Genomic DNA, 12,835 nt, shown 5'->3' with positions numbered 1-12,835 from the left:
AAAAAAAATCATGGCCAGGCGCGGTGGCTCACACCTGTAATCCTAGCACTCTGGGAGGTCAAGGAGGGTGGATCACTTGAGCTCAGAGCCAAGAGTGAAACTCCTCTACCTCAAAATAAATAAATAAATAAAAGCTGGGCATTCTGCCTGGGGTCTATAGTCCCAGCTACTAGAGAGGCTGGGGCAAGAGAATCACTTGAGGCCAAGATTTTGAGGTTGCTGTGAGCTCTAATTCCATAGCACTCTACTCCAGCCCAGGTGACAGAGTGAGACTCTTTCTCCCTGTCTCAAAAAAAAAAAAAAAAAGGAAAAAGAAAATCATAAGAAGTCAGGTACAGTGGCTCATGCCTGTAATTTTGGGAGGCTGAGGTGGGTAGATTGCTTGAGCTATCTCAAGGTAGTTTGAGTTAGATTGCTTGAGGAGTTCGAGACCAGCCTGAGCAAGAGTGAGATCCCTATCACTACTAAAAATAGAAAAATTAGCCGGGTGTCATGGCAGGCCCCTACAATCCCAGCTACTCAGGATGCTGAGGCAAGAGAATCACTTGAGCCCAAGAGTTTGAAGTTGCTATGAGCTCTGACACCACAGCTCCCTTCCCAGGGTGACAGAGCGAGACTCTTGTCTCAAAAAAAAGAAAACAAAAATTGTAAGGAAGAAAAAACAATTTACTGTTCACTAAGTGGAAGTATTTCATCATTTGTCTTCATCCTTACCATCTTCATGTTGAGTAGGCTGAGGAAGAGGAAGAGCAGGAGGGGCTCGTCTTGCTGTCTCTAGGGTGGCAAAGGCAGAAAAAGGGGGAGGAGGTGGAAGGGGAGGCCGAAGAGGCAGGCACACTCAGTGTAACTTTTATTGAAAAAAAATCCATATAGAAGTGGACTTGAGGGTGGCACCTGTAGCTCAAGTGGCTAAGGTGCCAGCCACATACACCAGAGCTGGTGGGTTCAAATCCAACCTGGGCCTGCCAAACAATAATGACAACTATAACCAAAAAATAGTCGGAGGTTGTAGCGGGTGCCCATAGTCCTGTAGTCCCAGCTACTTGGGAGGCTGAGGCAAAAGAATTGCTTAAGCCCAGGAGTTTTGCTGTGAGCTGTGATGCCACGATACTCTACCCAGGGCAATAGCTTGAGGCTCTATCTCAAAAAAAAAAAAAAAAAAAAAAGGACTGGAGCAGTTAAAACCTGTGTTGTTCAGGGGTCAACTGCAGTTTAAAGCAGGTGTCTGACTCCGCTGGTCTAGCTCCAGAGCCCACGCCCTACTCTAGGCTTGGACTGGAGAAACTGTGGCTGTCACGTAGTGGCTGTTCCGTTTTCATGGAGGCTGGAGGTGAGGGCTTCTCCCTGGATACAACACTCTTAGGGCAGCTCTCCATCTGGATTCTGAACTCAGGGAGTGGGCAAAATGCAAGTCAAGCAGGAAACTAGTACTCTTGAGAGTATTGAAGAGGTGGGCAAGAATTTAGTAAAGACCCTCCACCTACCACTTCTCCCCTGGAACGCACTGAGACCAAGGTACAAACCACAGAGCCCAGAACTTTGCAGCCACAGGTATGTGGGCTAGAAAGGAGAGTTGTTGGCATCGCTAATGCTGGGATACTTGCCATAAGGAAGGTACATGTTTGTTATTCCTGATTCAATTGGGAATCAAACACTATGACTGTTGTTTAATGTTAGTAACACTTTAAATGTACATAACTTGGTTCCAAAAGTTTTTATAAAGCCTCCTACTGGCACCACCAACAAAGCCAGCCAACAAATATTTACTGAGGTACAATCCTGAACAAAATGTTGCACCTGCATTTGGTATTGGCAGAAGATAACTGGGTTTTTTTGGAGCTCAAAAGAAGGCTTATCATCATCCTGCCCATACACATCCCAGGCCTGTGTCTCATTTTTCAGGAAGTCAGAAGATGGAGTGAGACTGTCCTACTAAATGCTGAATATATAGCCAAAGAGATCATTATGGGATATCTGGTCAAGAGCTCCCATTCTGGGCTGGGGACAATGTTTGAGACCAGACTGAGGAAGAGTGAGACCCTGTCTCTAAAATTAGACCCGTGTTGTGGTGGGCACCTTAGCTACTCAGGAGGCTGAGGCAGGAGGACCACCTGAGCCAGGAGTTTGAGGTTGCTGTGACCTATGACACCACAGTACTGTACCAAGGGTGACAAAATAAGACTCTGTCACTAAGAGGAGAGGCAAGATCACTCTGTTATTCCCACTTTACTGATGGGAGGTGGGAGAGAGAGGCTGCTGTGGCTTTCCTCCGGTCAGGTCGAGAATGAAGAAAACAGAGAGGGTCTCCACTCCCAGCACTGTGCTTTCTGCTGCTAAGTGGCAATGAGCTACCCTCCAAGCTTGGAGTTACAGAGGGCACGTTTGTAATGCTCCCCCAATATCTGTGACACACTCTTTCCTTTTTGGTTATCCTGGGGAAAAACCCTCTCTGGGATGTGTCAGTACACGAACAGAGAACAGAATCAAAACTAACTTTTGAAGCCCTAACCTGCTAGTCTCACTTCTCACCAGTGTCGCTTGTTTGGTTGGTTACCTATCCATTTTGGATAACTATGCCTAAAAAAAGAAAATCCAAATCTTTACTTCCCCTTACTGTATCTCATCTTTGTCATAGACAAATGTTCTTACCTTCTACTGTTATTAATCCCATCCTATTAGATTGAAAATTTTTTCCCTACAATAATATCATATTAATCCCCCAAAATATCAACTTAATTCTAACCCAGCAAATCTCTTCATAGCCAAATTAGCTATTTCTTTTTCAACCTTCTTTTTTTTTTTTTTTGAGACAGAGCCTCAAGCTATCCCCCTGGGTAAAGTGCCATGGCTTCACTGCTCACAGCAACCTCCAACTCCTGGGCTCAAGTGAGTCTCCTGCCTCCACCTCCCAAGTAGCTGGGACCACAGGCGCCCGCCACAACGCCCAGCTATTTTTTTTTTGGTTGCAGCCATTATTGTTGTTTGGCGGGTCCAGGCTGGATTTGAACCTGCCACCTTAGGTATATGTGGCTGGCATCTTAGCCGCTTAAGCCACAGGCACCGAGCCTCAACCTTTTTTTTTTTTTTTTTTTTGAGACAGTCTCATTCTATCACCCAGGGTAGAGTGCCATGGTGTCAGGGCTCACAGTAACCTCAAACTCCTGGGCTCAAGCAATCCTTCTACCTCAGCCTCCCAAGTAGCTGGGATTACAAGGGCCAGCCACAACACCCCAGCTTATTTTTCTATTTTTAGTAGAGATGGGTTCTCACTCCTCAGGCTGATCTCCAATTCCTGAGCTCAAACAATCCTCCTGCCTCTCACAGAGCGCTAGGATTACAGGTGTCAGCCACCATGCTCACAGAAACCCCATAAAGTTCATCCTGCTCTTTTTCCACTTGACATACAAAGAAAAGGAAGCATAAAGAGGTGAAACCATTACTTGGAAGCCTGAGATTCAAAAAATGACCAAAGTCATTAGAGTGGCAGTAAGAACTTGAATTTTATTATTTATTTATTTGCGAGAACTTGAATTTTAAAGTCAGACTCTGCCATCCTGTCCCAACCACTACCCAGAGTGCTTTCCAGGCTTGCTCAGCTACCCAACTTCTTTTCCTTCCTCAATTCCCAGCAAAATTCTGATTGCATCAGGTGGACAACTTGTATCTCGCAGGAAGGCCTGTACCCCTGAACCAAGGACCGCCCTTCTACCATTTTCCCACTCCCACTACTAGAAGGCCCTGAGCCATTGGAGGAGACCGGATAAGCAAGCATAGTCTCCGCCCTCCGGGGAGTAAACCCGGAGAGGCCCGTACTGTTTGGGTTTGAAGCAATTATGATGTGTATTATAGAGTACAAAGTTCTGAGTGATGTTTAGAAGCAGCTTCCCTACCGTCTTTCCCTCTGTCTACCCTTTCACATTTTTACCTTTCTGCAGATTTCCTGAAGAGCTCTCAAGGAGTATTTATATTTTATGAGAAGAGGTGGTTCTCCCAAAGATGTGGGATCTTTACCTTCATGTCAAAGATTTGTTATTTTTCTAGATAAAGGAAGGGAAAAGTCCTAGAAAGGAGCAATTTCAGAGCTGTTTGGGACTGTGGGGATTATGCAGCCCAACCTCTTAATTTTACGGCCCAGGAAACAAGCTCAAGTGAAGCAACTGGACTTTCCCAAGGTCATGAGCTAGTAAGTGGGAGGACGGAAGTGTGTACCCAGGTCGGGCTCAGGGCTGGGCCTCAAGAATGCTTCCTCCACGCTAATGTTTATCTGGCCGCCAGGCCCACGCCAGAAGCCTGGATCAGTGGGCAACCCGACACCCCCCTTCAGCTGGGGCCAAGCCCGTGGCCATCCCTGCCCTCAGGCAACCTCTGGGTTGGGTGGGGGAGAAGCGTTAGGTCTGTCTTGACTGTTCCCATGCTCCGTTTTCAAGTGTCAGGAATGGGTACTGGTACCCAGGTGAGCTGATGATGGGGTGATCAGAGATACACAGAGCACGCAGCATGTACTGTAAAGTACTCAGAGAGGGACGGTCTCTCCGCCCGTGGAGAAGACCTCGGAGTCACAGTACACACAGTCTCTGTATTCACACGTCTGTCCCGTCTTTCTCCTGGGTGGGATTGGTTGTCGTTTTTTCCGCCTTTGGGTGATTGACAAGTTGAGGTTATATAAAATGTTACCTAACAGGTTATATAACAGGTTGGGATTATGTAAGATTTTTTTTTTTAAACACATGTACCTTTTCAGAATCTTTTACAAAAAATCCACTGGGGGTCAAAACTGTAATGTCAATACAATAGTAATGAGTACGCGGTCAGTTAAGGTCACTAGGTCTTTACTGCGTATGTTCTGACCAGAGAAAAGTCCCTAGTCACAAATATTTGATATTGTGGGAGATTTTGTACTCTGATTGACTTTGGCTCTTTATTCTTAGTCACTTTCTCTACCTGCCTTGTCACCTGTTTAGCCTTTCTCTATCTAACACAAGTGCGGGCTGGGCCTCGCGTCCCCTTCTCACGACCCTGGGCAGAATCCCGGGAACAACAGGCCCGCCCAAACCCGCCGCAACCCCGCCGCAACCCCGCACGTGCGGCGCCTCGTGCGCCGCCCCGGGCCCGCCCCCGCCCTCCATTGGCTAATGCCGCGCCGTACTCCTCTCCCCCCTCCCTACGCGACTAGCCTCGGGTGTGGCTCCACGTGACCCGCGGGAGGACGTACACGCAGGCTGAGCGGGTTCGCAGCTTGGCCTGGCCGGCCTGTCCGCTCCCAGCCCCACCTCCCTTCGGTGGTGCATCCAGAAGGTTGCGAGGTTGAGACCGAAGAGAAAGGATGCTGATGTCTGAGAGAAGGCGAGGGTTTCGCAAAAAGCGGCGAATGGGACACACCTAGTAGAGGGGAAGGAGCCGCGGGCGAGGAGACCACCGCCACAGATTCCAGCGGGAACCAATCAGGAGACGCAGGAGCGGACGGGGCGGGGCTTGGGGCTGCTCACCTGGCCCCGCACGTGTCTAGCTCACCCCGGCTGCCCAGCCAATCACGGCCCGGGAAGGTGGTCCAATCCAAAGCCGAGATCCCAGGAAGCAGGCCTGGCCTCATGAATAATTAATATTTCGGAGCCCGTCTGCGGGCGGGGTAAGGATGGAGGGAGGCGGGGGTGCTGCTGAGAGCCTGCGCAGTAGCTGCCCGTGTCGGCAGCTGCAGCGGGTCGCACAGCTCTGGCCCTTCTCGAGGGGCGGGCGGGGGAGGTGAGGTGCACGAGCAGGGCTCAGGGCACGATGTCCGACGCGGGCGGCGGAAAGAAGCCGCCTGTGGAGCCGCAGGCCGGGCCAGGCCCGGGGCCAGGGCGCGCAGCTGGGGAAAGGGGCCTGCCAGGCTCCTTCCCCTTGGTCCTGAAGAAACTGATGGAGAACCCCCCGCGCGAGACGCGTCTCGGTGAGGGGGGTGGTCCGCGCGTGCCTGGGGGCGGGGTTTCTGCAGGGGCGGGGCCGGGAGGGCGGGGCCGGGAGGTTGGAGGTCAGGGTGAAGTGGTCCAGCGGAAGGGGGATGGGGGTGAGGGATGACGAGGATCCTGGAGGACTAGGCGGGTTTGGGGGGAGAGGTCAGGAGCGAGATGAGAGAGGATGGGTCAGGAGGGAGAGTGTGGGCGGGGGTGCGAGGAGGAGGTTCTTGTAGGGGTTTCTGAGGAGGCTGGTGGGGGTCGGGAGCTGCCACTTCGCTGACGTTCCAGGGCGCCGCCTCTGGGGCCGCCTGCACCGGTTCACTGGGGGTGCTTGTTCAGAATGCCGGTTCCTGGGCCACACCCAGTCTGCAGCTCATAGGGCAGGAGAGTGCATTTTATGGAGCACCCCAATGCATCTCACCCCCTTGATTTCAAAGTCCATAAAAGTTTGAGAAGCACTGGTCCAAGGTGGCGGACCGTCGTTGTGTGCAGCCTTCCCCCATTGGGGGAGGACGTGGCTTCCTCCCTTAGTATCCCCAGCTGCTAGGTCTACACTGGAGCCTTTCTGGAAACCTGTCTCATGACTGTTGCCGAGGTGCAGGTGGGGAAAGGGAGCATCATGATACAGAAGGCAGTTGCAGGCAAGAATGTGGGTGTCTTTCGAGGGGGTAATGGGTGACGCAGGAACAGGGTAAGGGTCAGAGTGAGGTCCCTGAGGCCTTTACCCAGGTCATTTGGGGCCATAGGAGCCAGACTGAACTTCACTTTATTTCCTAGACCACAGAGGTCCCTGGAGCATATGCGGAAAGCTGGGGTTGGTCTTGATTTTGGCCTAGGAGATGAGGTTCGGGGAGCAGCAGGCATGCCACCTATTGTGGGGTTTTAGATGCAGTGAGGTATACTTCCCTCTGAGACCTTTTCATTTCTGAGAGCCATCAGTGTAATTCAGGGATTTGGGAGGGGATAAGTCTTCTGTTAAATGCCTGTCCTGGGGAATTAATTTTCCTTTTAAAAATGCCATTTCTCTTCTTTTTCTGGGTGTGTTCTGAGGCTTCCATCCCTACGGCTGTCACTTTGGGGTTTATAAATAGCTTCAGCACATCAGGTGAGGCCAGGCTTTCTCCTCCTGCTTTGGGACCTCACATATCCAAATTCTTTTGATTATTTTTAAGGCTGTGTTTTGTTCCAAATCTGAGGCTGAGACAAGCTACAGGGATGGGTACACATCTGGCAGATTCTTGTTTAAGATTACCAGATAATAACCATCCATAGCAGCAAGGCTACATTACATTTACAGAGTGCTCACAAAGCACTTTGACATATCCTATTTCATTAAGACTTCCACAAAGGCCCTATAGAAGTGGTTCTCAACCTTCCTAATGCCGCAACCCTTTAATACAGTTCGTCATGTTGTGGTGACACCGCCAACCATATGAAAATAATTTTGTGGTTGGGGGTCACCGCAACATGAGGAACTGTATTAAAGGGTCGTGGCATTAGGAAGGTTGAGAACCACTGCCCTATAGGGTATTATCCCCACTTCCCAGATGAGGAAAGTTGAGGCTCAGAGAGGTGAAGGTGCTTCTCAAGGTCACATAGTTGGGTAGGCCTTTGACTGTGTTTGGTGCTTTTTCTACTGTATCACACTAGGAAACACTGGTGTCAATTCTTCAGACCTGAGTGATGAACTAGTCCTTTATCTCTTACAATTTAATACTCAGTCTTACAAAAACATTGATTTAATCTATCCTCACTTAGTCCAGGCAAAAGGTGGAACTTGTTGTTGTTTGTCCTTCGGTATGGCTATTTTTCTGTTTCTATCTCATCCTCCTGCCTCCTTTGATCCCAAATGACCCCACCTGACATGGGCTACAGTCATTTCTGAACAGAACATAGAGTCTGTTCAGATCTCAGCAGAGGCGAGCAGGTGGGCCAGATGGTGCTACCTAGCCAGACAACCAAGGCTTGGCTTTTTCTTCTCAATTTATTTATTTATTTATTTATTTGAGACAGAGCCTCAAGCTATCCCCCTTGGTAGAGTGCCCTGGCTTCACAGCTCACAGCAACCTCCAACTCCTGGGCTCAAGCGAGTCTCCTGCCTCAGCCTCCCAAGTAGCTGGGACCACAGGCGCCCGCCACAACACCCGGCTATTTTTTTTTTTTTTTGGTTGCAGCCGTCATTGTTGCTTGGCAGGTCCGGGCTGGCTTCGAACCCGCCACCTTAGGTGTATGTGGCTGGTGCCTTAGCCACTTGAGCCACAGGCACCGAGCCCTCAATTTATTTTAAATCAAAGCATGATACAGAAGGCAGTTGCAGGAACTCAGGTTAATTTGTATTAGAAGCCATGACCAAGTTCTGTTTGTTAAAATGTTCACCTTCTTAACTCATTGGGTGTGTTCAATTTTTATTGGACCAACAGCCTGCTTTTTGTTTATGGTCTAAGAGTCCATGCATGACTGGTTTATTTCTAACATAATCATATTTGATTTCTTCTTTTCACTTCTAAATCCAGAGTTCAAAGTTGTCTTTCTCAATTTTGAAAACCCATTATGAACTTGTCATGATTTTATCTCCTACTTCCGTGATTAGCCTCCCTGTCACTTTGATTTCCTTCCAATCTTGTCATATTTCTCTCATCTTTTTACATTGCCCTCTCTTGGATATCCACATGCATAACTTTTTGACTGAGACTATTAGGCAGGATCCAGTCCCTATTAATTGATTTGTTTTGCTTTGAATAGGAGTAATCTGTGTTCTTCAGCTCTACCCTCTCCTTTCTCCCACACAACCTACCTTCAGTTTTTTCTGCTTATTTAGACATAAAGGTCTCTTGAAATGGTTGTTCCGAAAAGGGTCCTGAAAAGACAGCTCCATGCCCTCTCTATCAAATAAACCTAAAGTGAATCTGTTTGCAAATCCAAAATTCTACATTCTGTATGCACATTTTCTCATAGCCCATTGTCTGCTAATTCCTTTCTGGGTCTCTGACATCTAAAAATGCTTCAGACACAGTCCCTGCCCTCAGTGAGCTCTATGGTGTGCCAGGAACTCCCTAAGACACTTTCAATTGTTAGCTCTAATCTTCATGAAAGAGACAGCTTTATGTCCTTACCTATCAGGGGAGGACACCGGGGCTCAGAAGAGCCAAGTAATATGGCTAAGGTCCATACATCCCACAGCAAGTGGGTGACAAATGAGCTGAGCTTTCTCCCTGGGCTGGATTGCCATGGAGGAGCATAACCAGAGGGAACAAGACAGGAGAATTCAAAAGTTGTTGGCCTAAAATTCTCAGCCCTTTCTGTGCTAAGATATCAGGAAAGGCCAGAAATTCCACTTCCCTTATAGTGTCTCCTGCAGATGCTGACCCTGCAGCCTGTTATGAATAAACCCTGTGACATGTCAGGCCACAGAGCATGTGGTGAGCATGATGGGAAAGCCAGGCATGGACAAGGGCATGATGCCATCTCTAAAGAAGAAAGGCAGCAGAATAGAGTAGGCTCTTGAAATGCATGGGATGGAATCAGGGCTCTGAAAAAGCTGGGTCAGGCCTGTGAGGCTCATTGCCTACCTTGTACAATTGAGTTACCTCTTGTGTGATGTCTCATCACAGTTTTTGTGTCTGCAGATAAGGAAAAGGGGAAGGAAAAACTGGAGGAGGATGAGGCAGCAGCCGCCAGCACCATGGCCGTCTCAGCCTCCCTCATGCCACCCATCTGGGACAAGACTATCCCGTATGACGGCGAGTCTTTCCACCTGGAGTACATGGACCTGGACGAGTTCCTGCTAGAGAATGGCATCCCTGCCAGCCCCACCCACCTGGCGCAGAACCTGCTGCTGCCTGTGGCAGAGCTAGAAGCAAAGGAGTCTGCCAGTTCTTCCACAGCGTCCCCCCCGTCCTCCTCCACTACCATCTTTCAGCCCTCTGAAACCGTGTCCAGCACAGGTTGGTGACAGGCCTGTGGACAGGGCCACCTGCCCCACCTAAAGAAATCCACTTTGCACTGAGTATGTCTGTGGACACCCAGTGCATTGAACCCCATTTCTGAGGGAAGGTCCTGCTAGGGCTGCCACATGGAGAAGCCCTGTGCTCCCCACCCTTCAGCACAATCCCTGAGGCTGGAGATAAAAATAGTACTGACAGCAGCAGTCGGAGCCTTCTTGTTGGTTGGTATGCTGCAAATGGTCGAGACAGTGCCCCAAGCCCTTCCAGGATAGAAATCCCACTCTCCATTTCCATGATCCTCTTTTACCCCCACATGCACTCTGCCACAGATTATCTGGAAGCTCAGGCAATAGTGTTAACATGCACTGACGTTTGGTTAGTACTTACTCTGTGCAAGGATTACATTAACATGTAATCCTCACAAGAACCTTTGAGGTTAGTAGTGTTATCCCTGTTTTACAGGTGAGTAAACAGAGGCACAGTGAAGGTCACACAGCTGTTAGTTAATGGAGGCAGCACTTAAACCAAGGATATGTGACTCCATAGCTTAGGCATTGGCTTAAAGAAGGCATTCCTGCTGCCTAGCTGAGACCCTAGTCAGGCTCTGTCCTTCATCTTCTTGTTCTTTTTTTACCTCTGGGGAGTGCTTTTTTTGTTTTCAGGTTCAGTTAGAGGCATATAGGCTGATGTCTCCTGGGAGTTGATTATGTCACCCAGGGAACACACATTTAGGAAATTCTCATAGTCTCTCTCTTTTTTAACTTTTTATCATAGAAAAATTTCAAACAATATACAAAAGTAAGAAATTACCTTACCAAAAGTAAGGTAAGTAGTGAACCGTCATATAACTAGTTTCAGTAGTTCTTAACTCATAAGCAATTATTTTCAATCAAATCCTAGATACTATGTCATCACATCCATAAATATTTTAATACGTATCTAAAATGTGAGGGCTCTGGCTGGGCATGGAGGCTTATGCCTCTAATCCCAGCACTTTGGGAGGCTGAAGCTAGAGGATCACTTGAGGCTAGGAGTTCAAGACCTGCCAGGACATCATAATAAGACCCCATCTCTAAAAAAATAAAAAATCAAGGCCAGGTGTAGTGGCTCATGCCTATAATCCTAGCACTCTGGGAAGCCAAAGCAGGTGGATTGCCTGAGCTCAGGAATTTGAGACCAGCCTGAGCAAGAGCAAGACTATCTCTAAAAATAGCCAGGCATTGTGGCAGGTACCTATAGTCCCAACTATTAGGAGGCTGAGGCAAGAGGACTGCTTGAGCCCAGGAGACTGAGGTTGCTGTGAGCTCATGCCATGGCACTCCACCCAGGGTGACAAAGTGAGACTCTGTCTCAAAAAAATAAAAAATCAGCTGGCATGGTGGCATAGGTCTAGCTACCTGGAAAGCTGATACAGGAGGATTCCTGAGCCCAGATGTTGGAGGCTTAGGTGAGCTATGATTGTGCCACTGTACCCTAGCTGGAATGACAGAGCAAGATCCCACTTCAAAAAAAAAAAAAAATTAAATAAGGCCAGACATGGTGGCTCATGCCTATAATCCCAGCACTCTGGGAGGCCAAGGCGGGTAAATGACCTGAGCTCACAGTTCGAGAACAACCTGAGCCAGAATGAGACCTCGTCTGTACAAATACACAGGTGTCACAGACGTCTATAGTCTAGGCTACTTAGGAGGCTGAGGCAAGAGAATCACTTGAGCCCAAGAGTTTGAGGTTGCTGTGAGCTGTGACACCATGGCACTTTACCTAGGGTGACAAAGTGAGATTCTGTCTCAAAAAATAAATAAAATGTAAGTATTCTTTTTTAAAAGATATAATAAAATACTAATTTTATATCTAAAATTGACATCCATTAACATTCAAATTTCTAAAGTTCCATCAATGTTTTATAATTTGCTTTAATCAGGGTTCAAGAAAAACAATGCATGTACATTGTATTTGGTTGATAAGTGTCTTAAATTTCTACATAGAGTCTCACTTCTCCTTTTTTCTTTGCAATTTATTTGGGGTTTTTTAGGATATAAAAGTAAGTTTATTTTATATTAGAGGGAAGAGAGTAGGGGGAAGAGATGACAGAGAAGGGACTATGAGGGGGAGGACGGGAATCCCAAAGAAAGAACCGAAGGATGGCCACTGCAATTTATTTGTTCGTCAAACCAAATCATTTATCCGATAGAATTTCACATGTTCTGGGTTTTGCTGGCTGTACTCTTGTAGTGCCATTTACCATGTACTTTTGGTTCTTTTTTTTTTTCCCCCTGTAAACTGGTTAGATCTAGAGGCTTTTGCTGATTCTGGCAGAATTCTCATTTGAAGGCGGGTCGTTTTTGTGCTAGTTTTCTGAGAAGGCTGGTTCCATGTGTGGGTAGGGAAAAGAGCTAGAAATGAGCTTCCATTTTGTACCATAGACAATTGATAGCACCTTCCTTTGATTTCGTTTTTAAGTAAACCTTTTGGATAAAGTGTGTCATACACAAGTGTACATATCATAAATGTGCAGTTCAGTGAATCTTCACAAAGTGAACCTACCACAGAACTATCACCTAAATTGGGATTTAAAACACTTCTGGTATCTCTGAGGTACCTTGTGACCCTACTCTGTTATTATTCCCTGAAGATGATCATTATTATTATTTCTGTCACCAAATATTAGTTTTGCTTGTAGTTGAACTTTCTATAAATGGAATTGTATACTGTGTCCTCTTTTGTTTTTAACTGTTAAAAGTTAATTATGTTTATACTCTTACATTTATAGCTTTCTTCTTCTTTTTTTTTTTTTGAAACAAGAGTCTCACTATGTCACCTTTAATAGAGTGCCATAGCATCACAGCCCACAGCAACCTCAAACTCTTGGGCTTAAGAGATTCTCTTGGCTCGGCGCCTATAGCTCAACCAGCTAAGGCGCCAGCCACGTACACCTAAGGTGGCGGGTTCGAATCCCCA

The 12,835-nt window shown here is 47.5% G+C and overlaps 1 protein-coding gene across 2 annotated transcripts in view; it reads left to right on the top strand.

Annotated features, from left to right (window-relative positions):
• TEF (TEF, PAR bZIP transcription factor) overlaps positions 1-12,835 on the top strand; it is a 30,390-nt gene that overhangs the window by 6,940 nt on the left and 10,615 nt on the right. Inside the window, exons 1-2 of one of the 2 annotated variants that reach the window (XM_012801213.2) lie at positions 5,114-5,926; positions 9,560-9,877. In XM_012801213.2, the coding sequence (XP_012656667.1) occupies positions 5,770-5,926; positions 9,560-9,877 (475 nt within the window). In that variant the 5' untranslated portion in view covers positions 5,114-5,769. Of the gene's footprint in view, positions 1-5,113; positions 5,927-9,559; positions 9,878-12,835 lie in introns of those variants that run through there. The other variant, XM_012801214.1, reaches the window with a different exon arrangement.

This window comes from Otolemur garnettii, unplaced genomic scaffold (genome assembly GCF_000181295.1).
Source record: "Otolemur garnettii isolate 467f Iridium unplaced genomic scaffold, OtoGar3 scaffold00007, whole genome shotgun sequence".
Lineage (NCBI taxonomy): Eukaryota > Metazoa > Chordata > Mammalia > Primates > Galagidae > Otolemur > Otolemur garnettii.
This window is presented reverse-complemented; position numbering and strand designations above follow the sequence as displayed.